At 35.4% G+C, this 12,598-nt stretch overlaps 1 protein-coding gene across 17 annotated transcripts in view; it reads right to left on the reverse strand.

Annotated features, from left to right (window-relative positions):
- The window catches only part of PCDH15 (protocadherin related 15), a 764,244-nt gene that overhangs the window by 420,301 nt on the left and 331,345 nt on the right, over positions 1-12,598 (reverse strand). For 16 of the 17 annotated variants that reach the window (XM_057735541.1, XM_057735540.1, XM_057735538.1 and 13 more), the window contains one exon: positions 8,492-8,602. The exons of the other annotated variant lie outside the window; for it this stretch is intronic. In XM_057735541.1, coding sequence (XP_057591524.1) covers positions 8,492-8,602 — 111 coding nt within the window. The remainder of the gene's footprint in view (positions 1-8,491; positions 8,603-12,598) is intronic. 17 annotated transcript variants of the gene reach the window in all.

The raw sequence follows: 12,598 nt of genomic DNA on the forward strand, positions 1-12,598 counted from the left end.
AGAGAGAGATGAAAATAGGCCTCATGCACATTCCTAATTTGCGAGCCTCTGGAAGGTGTTGTTAATCCATAATGCTCTTTTTCCAGTTCAAAACTAAATTTGATCCTAAAGTATTGTCTGAAACAAAGCCCCTGACAATTAAGATAAAAACCAAAAAGAAAGGAACATTTTGCTCTTTAAAATGCTGCTGCTCATGACTCTTCTGAATAAAAGAAATAATATTGTAAATTGAGAGTGGTATAAATAAAACATAATTATTTCTATAAATATTTTATGTGATTTCCTTGTTTACATTTTCATTCATAGCTATGTGAAAATTCAATACATATTAAAAACTATGCCCCCAAATCTTTCTTTCTCTTCTATTTTCCTTTCTCATTTCTTTTCTATCATTTTAAAAATAAGATAATACTTTAAAATTTTAAACATTTAAAAATAAGATATCATTAGTTCTGGAAACTGTGACTGTAACTGGCAAGCAAGAATATCTCTCTTTTAAAAGTTAATCAAGTTTGACTGTTTAACTTGTATTTCCTCAGTGTGCATTATTATTTTACATATCATTCATATATTTGGTAACATTAAACATTTAATTAGAGGAAGCCATTTAACTAGCTTCCATAACCATTGTGAGTGTAGTTATGCAAGGGTTGCAGGTGGTGCAAAGAATAATCCAGTATCAAAACTAACGTGCAGGAATTTAAAAGCATACAGATAACTACAACATAGAATCAAGAGAGCCACAAGGAATATTCATCAGATTGTGAGATCTGACCTAGCTGGAATGTTCTGTCAACACCTCATAAGGAAGTGGTATTGACCTTGTCCTTGAATCACTGCATATTAGCATCTTTATTCAAAGCCTCCAGTCCTCTGGTCTCATATGATCACAACACAATATTACAGCATGATGTCTGACATATCAAAGAAACTCATTTTTTAAAATTTTATTTATATATTTATTTATTTATTGGCTACATTGGGTCTTTGTTGCTGTGCGTGGGCTTTTCCCTAGTTGCGGCAAGCAGGGGCTACTCTTTGTTGAGGTGCACAGGCTTCTCGCTGCAGTCGCTTCTCTTGTTGTGGAGCATGGGCTCTAGGTGCGCAGGCTTCAGTAGCTGTGGCACGCAGGCTCAACAGTTGTGGCTCGCAGGCTCTAGAGCTCAGGCTCAGTAGTTTTGGTGCACAGGCTTAGTTGCTCCTTGGCATGTGGGATCTTCCCAGGCCAGGGCTCAAACCCATGACCCCTGCATTGGCAGGCAGATTCTTAACCACTGCGCCATGAGGGAAGTCCCTCAAAAACACTCATTTTTTAAAATTAATTATTTACTAAATATGTAGAAAATTTCATCAATGTATTGTAAGGAAGAACTATTTGTTTCAAAAAAAGAGATATGTCCCTAGTAGAATGTCAAAGTTACTTTTACAAATACCTCAGAGACAACTAACTTATTGTCACAATCCACTCTTTTTACAAAGCACATTTTTATAAAACTGCAACTATTTCAACTATGAAAATGTTAAGGCAATAAAACACCTCTAATCATCAAATGATGAGTAAGACTTCAATTCCTTCATCTCCATAGAAAGGCTTTCTTGCTGTAAAATAGTTTAATTGCCCACTATTCTTTGATCCAACTAGAGATAAATGTTAATTTCTAATTCATTCAGTATCTGCTCTATATTTAGAATTGTACTAAGTTAAATAGTGGTTGTGTGGAGTGGGGCCAGGAAAAATTTGGACTCTAACAAATACTGTGAAATTATATGAAACCCGGTTTTAAAATGAGTATGAGACAAAAATGCTCATATTCAGATTTATTTTTGAGGCAATGTCATAGGGGCCTTTGAATAAAGAGACTTCTAACACATGTATTTAGTATTTAAGTAGTTTGTAGTTAACAAAATGGCTAGAGGTACCTACCAGACTCACTCATAGATACATATATTAAATACTCTTTCACTACCTTATCAGGTATTTGCAGTAGAAAAAGAAAAAAAAAAAAAAAAAAAAGAAACATAATTAGAGTTGCCTTGAGTCTTTTGACCCTAACTCAGTTATCTAAGACCTTGGAAGTGTCTGTCTTGCTTCCTTTCACAAATGAAAGATGGACTATCACCAACTGAAATTTTAAAACTTATCTTAGTAATTGATTCTGTTAGTTTTCTATATTCAAAAAAGAAAATAACAGCAACAAGTTTGCCTTGGTCTAAATCACTTAGAAGTGTGTTCTTTTTGTCTTTTTTTTCTTGAAAGTGTCTTTTTAGCTTACCTAATTTTCCTTAATTTTTATGCATACTAGTAAACAGAATAGTATCATTTTGCTTACATATCTTCATTAAGTGAAAATTTTATAAATAGTTCTTAAACCATCTACTACTATTCTCCCATGTCAGCCCTACTCTCCAGAATATGCCCAAGAAACTGGCAGAACTAAAAACAATGGTTGTAAAATTAGCACTTATTCACATATCAGTAGGAGGTAGGCATGAAGAAAGGTCAGGATAGGGATTATTCTGAAAAGTAGTTTATACAGTTTGAAATATGAAAGTATAGAAAGTAATTTTTATATCCACACCTATATAACTGCAATGTTTTAAAGGAGAGCAGAATATGCCACCCCAAAATATGCCACATTGGCATATTGTTTTGCATTAAAGTTTCTTAAGAAACAGCCAGTGCAAGGAAGATATTCTGACCATCCTTTGTCCCCCTGAAAGCAGGACACAGATCTTCCATGTGAAAAGAACCCTCCCTGTAGCAGAAGGCTAGAAGGCATCATTATCACCAGAAATAGGGAACATATGGCCAAGAGACTGTGAAAAGTATAACAGTGAAGAGCTAAATCGGACTCCATGTTCAATCTGTTTCTTTGACTTTAACCTTTGCTTTTTGCTGCTTTTGTTATTATAATCATATATGATGGCCTGCCTCACCGGAACCCTGCCCTTCTGCCTGAATGTTAAACTAAAGTGATTCTGTTCGACTCACAGGCAGGCAATCTGCCCTGCCCACCTGTGAATGGCTGCAGAAAAGAAGAAAATTAACACATCCCCTCACAAAGGCTGGTCATTCCCAGAGATGTTTTGCAAGACTAATGTCCCTTTTACTTTACTTCCTCACGGCCTCCCCCTCTCTGATTCTATAAAAGAAACTGGCATCCAGACCCCGATAAGATGTTTTTTTTGGAGACACTAGTCTGCCATCTTCTTGGTCTGCTGGATTTCTGAATAAAGTCGTATTCCTTGCCTCAACACCTCATCTCTGATTCATTGGCCTGTCATGCAGCTAGCAGAGTGAGCTTGGACTCAATAACAAAAGTACCCCTTTACTTACTCACTAATTTTATACCCTGAGCCCAAGCCTCTTTGCCTTGCAAATTCATCACAAATTTGTAATTTCATTGTCTAAAAGACAGCCTGCTTTGGTCACTTCTTTCAGTCTAATTTTTTTTATGGGACTCCTGCACATACATTATCAAATTTGTTTTTCTCTTGTTAATCTGTGTTATGTTAATTTAATTTTTAGGCCAGCCAAAGAACTATAAAAAAATTGAAGAAACCTCAATTAGAGAGTCAGGAGACCAGAAGGGGGAGCTCTCACACCCTTCAAGGACAGCATAGCTCAACAGGAAGAAGAATGACTCTCTTCTATCCTGGCAACAACTCAGCCAATGAAAAGCCATGGTCTCTTTGTTTACTATAGCTCTACTAACTTCTTTTTTCCCCCTCTCTCTCCTTCCCTTGCTTTGTGGGGACTTGTACATGGCTCACGGTGGTTGTAGACTCCAAACTGCAATTCTCTTCTTATCCCAAATAAACCCATTTTTGCTGGAGAAATAACTGGCAGTCTATTTATTTTAGGTCAATAGAACCAGAAAGGGAAGAAAGAAAAAGTTTTTCATCCCTACAGCTGACACACTTTTTTTTTTCACACTTGAAGCCATTAAGAGAAAAGACAGAGCTAACAAAGAAGTAGTATCATATGTTTTTTAGGTAAAGTATCTTGCTATGAAAGATAGCTAATGTACCTTCTCTAGATTTTTGATGCTTGTGAAATGTAGAACAGCACAACTATTGATAGTATAATTCAAAAAGTATTCTTGCTATGTCTTAGTTAAATGTAAACCTTTTCTGACAATTATTTAAGGGCTCTTGAGTACTTAAGAGCCCTTAGAATTTCTCTCAGGATAACCATAACACAAAAAGAGTTGGCTTGAAGATATCTATGTATAGAGATGAGGGTTGTTTTCTTTTTTTTTATGATTTAAGGTAACATTAAAATTGGAGTTTGTGGTGACAGGATATATCAGAAGTTTCAACAAAAGGAAACTCCTGACTTTTGTGCTTCTCTGAACTTTCTTTCCTAGATTATTTTTCTCCTTTTTTCTAGAATTTATCATTGCCTCATTGGCTATTCATATTTAAAATAAACAGTGTGGGTAATATTGTTGCAAAAATTCTAAAGAAAATAAATGACATGGTTTGTAATGTTGGTCACCCAAAACCCTTCCAATTTATTTAAGAATCGTAACATGTTCACGTGGATAAAAAAAAAAAAAAAAACCTCACAACTACATGAAATTTGAATGATTCCTTTTGCAAATCAATCAAATCTTTGTACTCTAAGTCAGGCCAAATCTGAGAAATGTTCAGTAATTTATCATCAGACCTCTAGCCTCTTAGAAACCATCTACCTTAAAGTCCAAATTGATTGCTCATATTTCAGCTCTCCTTATGACTCCAAGACAGTGTGAAGGTTTTTAATGGACATAGTTTACATTGTACATTGGTTTACATACCATCAATAAAACAATAAAAAATACAAAAAAGAATATAAAAGAATAATTAGAAAGGTATTTTAAATATATGGGTATCAGTCTATATAAATATAAGAATATAAATTGTATAGATATCAATATATATGAGGCAATAAATATTTAACACCCAGATGAGACAAGAAGCCCTGACTGAGGCAGGAGATAGATGGGCTCCAGGTTACAAATTTACAAGTAGCCTCCTGTTTATAACTTTGAGGTAGAAACAACAGGAGCAGGATGAATAGCTGGACTTTGTCTCCTGTGGACACTCAACATAACAGTAATAGCGGGGTAGAGAGGGGCTCAGCCTTGCTTGGGTAAAAGATAAGGAGGTCACATATTTCTCATTCTTGGGGTCAGGGAGAACTCCCAAATTACACTTGCAGGGGAGAGGGTGCCAGACCATAATAAGTTTTATTAAATTCCTAGAGCTCCTTGCACTGAAATTCACCTTGGCTAAAGCATGTGCATGCACATGGGGACAGTCCTGAGACAGATCAGATATGGGGTCAAAGCAAGATGACTGGCCAGAGGAAAACAAAGACTTGAAAGACTGCCCCCTTAGAAATGATTTAAACTTTCCAAAGATGCCACTCTTACTGATCCTGCCCATGTGTCTATCCGCACATATTCCTCTCTTAATAAACCCTTTACCTGCTTCACTATTTTCCGTCTCTTTGTTGAAATTCCTTTCCAAAGGGGACAAGAGCCAGGGTAGTGCTGCAGTCCAGCTTCAATTCCTGGTCAGGGAACTGAGATCCCTCTTCAAGCCATTGCAGCAGTGGTTACACCACAGGGCCCCCGAGAACATGACTTGTAGCATTTGCCACTTTCCATACTGTAATTATCTCCCACCATGGCCACAAATGAGGTCACTATACTCAGAAAGAGATGTCCAAAACTGGCCCTCAAGCAAGCATGAGCCGTCTTTCCAGCTCCAATAACCCACTGTCTTAAATAAGTTATATATCTAATATGCAGAGGAAATGGGCATTCTTCTTTTTAACTTGTGGGAATGTGATGTGTTGCAACAATTTGGAAGATAATATGGAATTACCTACTAAGATGAAAAGTATATGTGTACATATATGTATTTATATACGTATATGCATGCACATATACAATTTTTCTCATAGTAACTTTATCTTTTAATTATCTATTCCTATGCAATCAAGTACTGGTACTTACGTGGTTTATGCAATACTGTAATGATAACAGAATATATTCCAAGTATTCATTTAAGCGCATTTTTGTTTGCTAATTTGCTAATCCTCACAAGAACCCTATGTGGTATGTTTCATTACTATCCCCGTTTTACTACTTAGAAAATTGACATACAGAGTATACCCAAAGTCGCACAGCTAGGAAATAGCAGAACTAGGATGTCAATTTGGGCAATGTGGTTCTAGAGTTCATGCTTTTAGCACTATACTGTACTCCCTGCCTCTCATGGGAATCATGAGATTAGCTATCAATTCTGTGCCAAAAAACAAAAACAAACAAAAAACCTCTAAGTATAGCTGAATAAATTGTGATATATCCTAATTTTGGTATATTATATAACTTTTAAAAAGATATACTCTGAAAACTTTTAGAAACACCAAAAATCTTATAACTTCCTATATTTAGAATTCACATTTTGTCTTGCATAATTTAAATTTATACAAAAATTACTATTACAGATAAATTCAAATCTTTGTTCAACTTCTCACCAATTCTACTCCTTCCTTTCAAGGATCCATGCATATCCTGTCATTTCATAATTTTATCCTTGAAATGCTAAAAACTTATCAGTCTTTCCCTAGCTATGAGTAGTCTAGGAAATTGAATTCAAATTGTTCCAGATGTCTTTATAAATAAAGTAGATGGCAAGTCAGAAGATTTATTTTATTTTACATTTCTTTAAACAGAATGACTCATTTTAAATAGCACAATAAAAATTAGCTTTCACATACATTCCATAGCAATCTGACTTTTCTGTAAATTTTATTAGAGATTCTGAGTCAAAAAGGAAAATTGTATTTGTTCTTCACATTTTCATTTACATTGAAAAAAAAAGATTTCCATATTTTTGAAGAATTCTGAGGGTCCCTCTTTAAAAGATTTTACTTTTTCCTACATCCTCAGTTTCTACTCTAGTCTCTGCTACTGAGCCCTAAGACAACCCACACTGAATCGAAAAAAAGAAACAAAACAAGTATTTTGATTGAAAGTCTAGAAATCTGTCTTCCAAAACTAGATTTCTATCTATATCTATCCACACATTATGTATGTACACATGCATGCCCTTTCTGCTGAAATATCTCTAAAAAAGACAAAACATGGCCACTTAGCAACACTTTGTTGTATATAAACTTGTTCAGAACAGCTGATGGAGGATATTTCCTTTTGCCACTCCCTCCTGTCTTTTTGTTCAGCCATAAAAATATGATTACAATTCTTACCGGTTATGAAGGGTACGAGCTGAATTCAGAGTCTAACTACCCTTTCAGAACACGGCCCTGCCACTTACTATAGGATTTTTTTTAATGTTAGACGCTATCTGTTGCCAGCCCTTAGATTTTTTACTGAAATGCTAGCCCTGTTCTCCTTCCTAACATTTTTTTTTTTTAAGTTCATCAATATGCCCAGCCCCAGGAGATGAACCATACTTGCTTGTCATCCAGAGATAACTGTCTCATTTCCCCTTTACCATCTACAGACTTCCTTAACTTTCCTGTCTGCTATGCTGACTCATGTGTTCCTGTTCTGTATGGGGAAGTTGGGTGGGAAAGGATTCTGGGAAAGAGCTTCCTCTCAGATAAAAGGAGACAGAATCAACGAACATAAGAAGTCCTAGTTTTACCACCCTTATACTCAGACTTGAATTAGTTGTGATGCTTATGGTTCTGGTATTCACTAGCACCAGAGCCAGAAGCATCACACCTGCATTTGGGAGATAAGGCACTGGAAAAACAACCAAATTTCAGGGAAGGATGGATTTGAGGGACAGAAAGAACCTGTGTCTTTGGTGTCAAATCAACCCTTGAACCACACAAATCTAAGAATCTTATTAAAATAATAATGATAATCATAACCATAATATCATGCAAGCAACTGTCTTCCAGGTTTTCTGCTACTGCTGTCCACATACAAGGGTTATGTTCATAGCAGCTTATATGTAGTGAGCAACTGCTCCATGAAAGATAAATGATGATGCAATAAATGATTCAATAAATAATGCAATAAATGATTCAACAGTTCTCTACCTTTAGTGTATTTTGAAGTCCCCTGGGGAGCTAATAAAAAATGCAGGTATTCCAATTCTGCCTACTTTAATTTTTATTCAGAGGGTCTGAGGTTGGGTCCAGGAATCTGCATTTTTAATACACTCCCAAGGTGATTCTGCTGCAGTTTTTTGGTGGATTATGCTTTGAGAAATACTTCCGTATGAGCTAAAAACAAATTATTGAAGTGTATGAGTGATTCAAAGAGTGAACAATACAGTGAGTGGGAATAATCTTCCCACCCCATTCCATCCCATTTCCCATCCAGAATATACAAATATACAAATTACACTGAGGGCAGGGCTACCTTGTTGAGGCTGCAAATTACAGTGAGCACATACAGTCCAGGCAAGTTCTGTACTTCATAAACTCAGAGGAGGAAAGTAAGGAAAATTGAACACTCACATTAGCTTGGATGATGACAAAGTAGCGAGTCTTGTCTTCATAGTTGAGCCTCTTCCTTAACACCACATTTCCGGTCAACATGAGGGGAATTTCAAAGGTGTCATTGGATGTCTGCAAACAGGTAAAAATACACATTTGATATCATTTGAATGTAAGATAAATTAGAGAAGCTATTTCAGTTTAGTCCCTTTGAAAGTTACAGACAACATGTTCATCATCTGAAAACAGAATGTGAGTGTAAGCTTCAGATTTAATATTCTGATTTCTGAAAACTTATCATTCTGATCAATAGGTCTTACTTTTGACAATGATAACCAGGAAACTTACTTCTTGTGATAGTTTTCCATATATTATTAGGGTTACCCACCAAGAGCCCTGAGATACTTCTAAATATAAGCCCAGATATCTAAAATTTTTCCTATTACCATATTATCTTTTCACAGTTCTTTTAATCATCAAAGAGTTCAAATATTGCAATTTGTGATTTCTACATAATACCCCTTTTCCACATTGGTGCCTATTCTGTATTCTCAGCATTTTCAAGTACTGTATTAAATACAACTATCAACTTGAAATGTTCTGTTTTTGTGAAAAAGAATGTGCTATAGGTTGTCTTTTGTTTGTTTTGTTTTGTTTGTTTTTCCAAGCCTCAAAACTGCTGCTCATTAGTTATGTCTCCTATCCTGACAAGGGTTGAGTTTCTTTTTGGTAACATGCAGGTCATGAGGACAACCTCCAAAGTACATCCCAGCAGTGCTGATCTGGTATAAGCAGCCATCACTGTAAGACAGTGTAGTCATTCCTCAAGAGAACGTAATTTATAAGATCTGTCTCTTATTCTTAAAAAGACCTTACATCACTTTTGTGTTTTAGTGCCATTTTGAAGACTGATAAAATGGTCTCTCAATTGTGACAACAAATCAGTTTTATTTTTAGCACTGGAACTTCTTTGGTTGATTGTTTTGTGTAGTGGTAGGTGTGCATGTGACTGTGGACACCAGATGAAATACTTAGATACTTATTTCAGAAAACGGAGGAGGAGAGAGAGGGGGAGAGGGAGAGGCAAAGCAGGAGGAGGAAAGTGGAAGAAGGAGAAAGGAAGGAAAGAAGGAAGGAAGGAAGTGTGCACACGTGTGCGTGTGTGTGTGTGTATCTGTGTTTACACCCTCAGCTGACACATGGGGAGTTACTTAGGAACTGAGATTTAATGAGAGAACAGCTGACTCAAATCTCCCATCTCAAGTTCATTCAGAGGAATGTGGGCAAATTAACCCTTCAGTATCTAGTGTTGTGATCTCTCCATCTTTCGCTCCCTCCCTCCCTGACTCCCTCTCTTTCTGGTACACACACACACACTCAGAGTACACAATTGATAGATATTTTTTAATGATTTATTCTGTTCTCATGCAATTGGCTTTGCAGGTCCTTCTTGGAATCAGTCATTTAAAAAGTAGCAATTTAAAATATAAATATAGAAAATGTACCATGAAAGATATTTACAATTAAAAACAGGCATTTGACATTTTCTGTAAATTTTTGCCTATTTAAACACTGTGGGACTCTAAACTATGCCAGAGAGTATAAAAATGGTTTAACCTAAATATCTAAGTTAGTTGTGGGGAACACTTTAGTTAATAATTGCCATATACACTGTAAAACACAACTCAATGTGTTGTTATAGGGTTGTTAACTTTCAAAGACTCAGTAACTATAGAGACATATATCAATTTCTAGCATATTTATGAAATATATGGTGGGTCGCTTACCAGAAATCCACCTCATCCTTGGAGTCAGAACTCCAAATGAGTTCAGATAACGGTAGCTTTGTGCTTTAGGGAAGGCTATGCCCCTAAGTAGGGTAAATTTTGACAAATCTAATCCAGCCATGGAAATTCCACACTTCTTGCCAGTGATTGTTTTGGAAATGTATGTGAGATCTAATTCTAGATAATCTGAAGAATTTTTATTAATTGTAAAGAGAGAGAGAAACAAGAAAAAAAGAATGTCCTCTTTCTGCTTACAGATGCTTCTATAAGGATATAAAACCTGGAAGTGTCAGCAGCCACTTTGGAACTATTGATACAGTTAATCTAAAAGTAAACAAAATGCTGAAAATGGAAGAGCAGGAAATGGAAAGAAGCTTGATCTGTGATATCTCTGAGTTGCTTAATGGATCCTATACATCCCCTTCTCTGAACACCCTGTTATGAGAGATAATACATGACTTTGTTGGCAAAGTCACTTTAAAGTCAGTTTTCAATTATTTGCAGCTGCAAGCACTTTGATACATGATTATCTCCTATCTATGTGTCCTCATCCTGTAGTCCCCTCTCTTTTCCATTTATGTCATGACTCTCTACAGGTGACATTTGCTTTTAATCTTCTCCTGCCTAAACATCCTATACCTCATTTCTCTGGGTTACAAATCCTGCAAATCCCGCTCAGTAAAATCTTCTTGGTCATCCAATTTTGGATTAAATCTTTGATCTTATGTTACATTATTTTTTTCCAAACAACATTTGTTATGTATTTTCTGATTCACCTCACAGATTTCTCAAGGATCTCAGTCTATGATGTGGAGATAATTTATGCTTCTAGCCGAGTAACATAATGAATGTTTGTGATCCTCTTTTAGTTGATAATTTTCATTGGATATTTATAGAATTATTACAAACATTATAGTTAGTAATTAAGGATCTTATTGTTCTTAAGAGCACTTTTTAATTAAACATAATTCTTATTAGCTAAGTCCATCTTTTATAGATATCTGAGATTTTCATTTTGCTAGGAGTTTCATAAATACTTATGTTCCAAGAAACATAAGGCTAATATCTACTTTATGATCAATGTTGTTTATAAATTATTGCATATGAAAAGCCTTTGTGTTGAAATTAACCAATTTATTAATAAAACAAGTATTTATGAACTATCCATTCTCTCTGGAAAAAACAGAATAATAATCGTGAAAAATATTAGAAGCAAAATATGGGTAAATGTTTAGGGTGCTCTTTGTTTTTCCTGTAGCAAAAAGAATATTGGATTAGATCAACTCAAAGTAAATGCCCTGCTCTAATAATATTTCTAAAGCTCTACCTAAGGAGGATAAAAAGAGTAAAATTTAGTAAGAAAATATAGTAGGTTTTTTAAATTATTATAAGATAATGCAATGTGACAATGATTTTCAAAGTTTAGACTATGTAAGGATTATAGAAAAGTATCACTTAAATTGCAGATTCCAAGCATCTATTAACTCAAAATTCCAGAAGTCTGTATTTCCAACAAAACTCTTGGGTGATTCCCATGTAGAAGGTTTAGGTTTTACTTTGAGAAACACTAGACTACTAGAAGATAGAAAGGACCAAGTTAAGCATATAAGAGTTTTTGCATTTGCCTGTGATCTCAACTCAATAATAAGCTCCTATAATACATTTTTAAGATGGATAATTATTTTATTTTTCCATATTTTGGAGCTAGTTATGTCAGGTTAACAAATTGACTTGATTGGGATGAACTTTTAAACATACTTTGAGTGAAGACTGTCAAAGGTGATAATACATGTTGAGCATTTAATGTTTTACGTTTTCAGCAATTACTAAAACTGTGCTTTTCTAATTCAATCTGATTCCCTTAATAAAAGATGTCAGAAGGATCCCATAACTTTTCAATAACTCTGATATAGATATATGTGTGTGTGAGTGTGTGTATGTATCTGTGAACTTCTCAGTCTTATATTATTGTCAAAGAACTGTTTGAGGTGGGAAGGGAGGTAGAGTCTCACTCTACTATTTATTTTCCTCTCCTCTCATCCTTAGAGATTTGGTTCATCAACAAAAGAGAGGAGTGCAGAAGCACAGTCATGTCCTTTTCTTTAAGCAACCTACATTTTTTGGAAGTAAGGCCCTGACCCTCTTTCTGTTGGTTTTGGACACTGCTCTGCAAAGCAACGGTTTCTTTGGGGGATGAGAATTTAAATGCTGACCTCTACCTGCCCAGTGATAATGAGGTCATTCCAATGATGACTGTCTCTTAATAACCCACAGGCCCCAAACATCTGGTCTCCATCAGGAAAGGTCCACTCATAACTCCCTGGCAGTTTAGTGTCTTAAC

This window comes from Hippopotamus amphibius, chromosome 5, assembly GCF_030028045.1.
Source record: "Hippopotamus amphibius kiboko isolate mHipAmp2 chromosome 5, mHipAmp2.hap2, whole genome shotgun sequence".
Taxonomy (NCBI): domain Eukaryota; kingdom Metazoa; phylum Chordata; class Mammalia; order Artiodactyla; family Hippopotamidae; genus Hippopotamus; species Hippopotamus amphibius.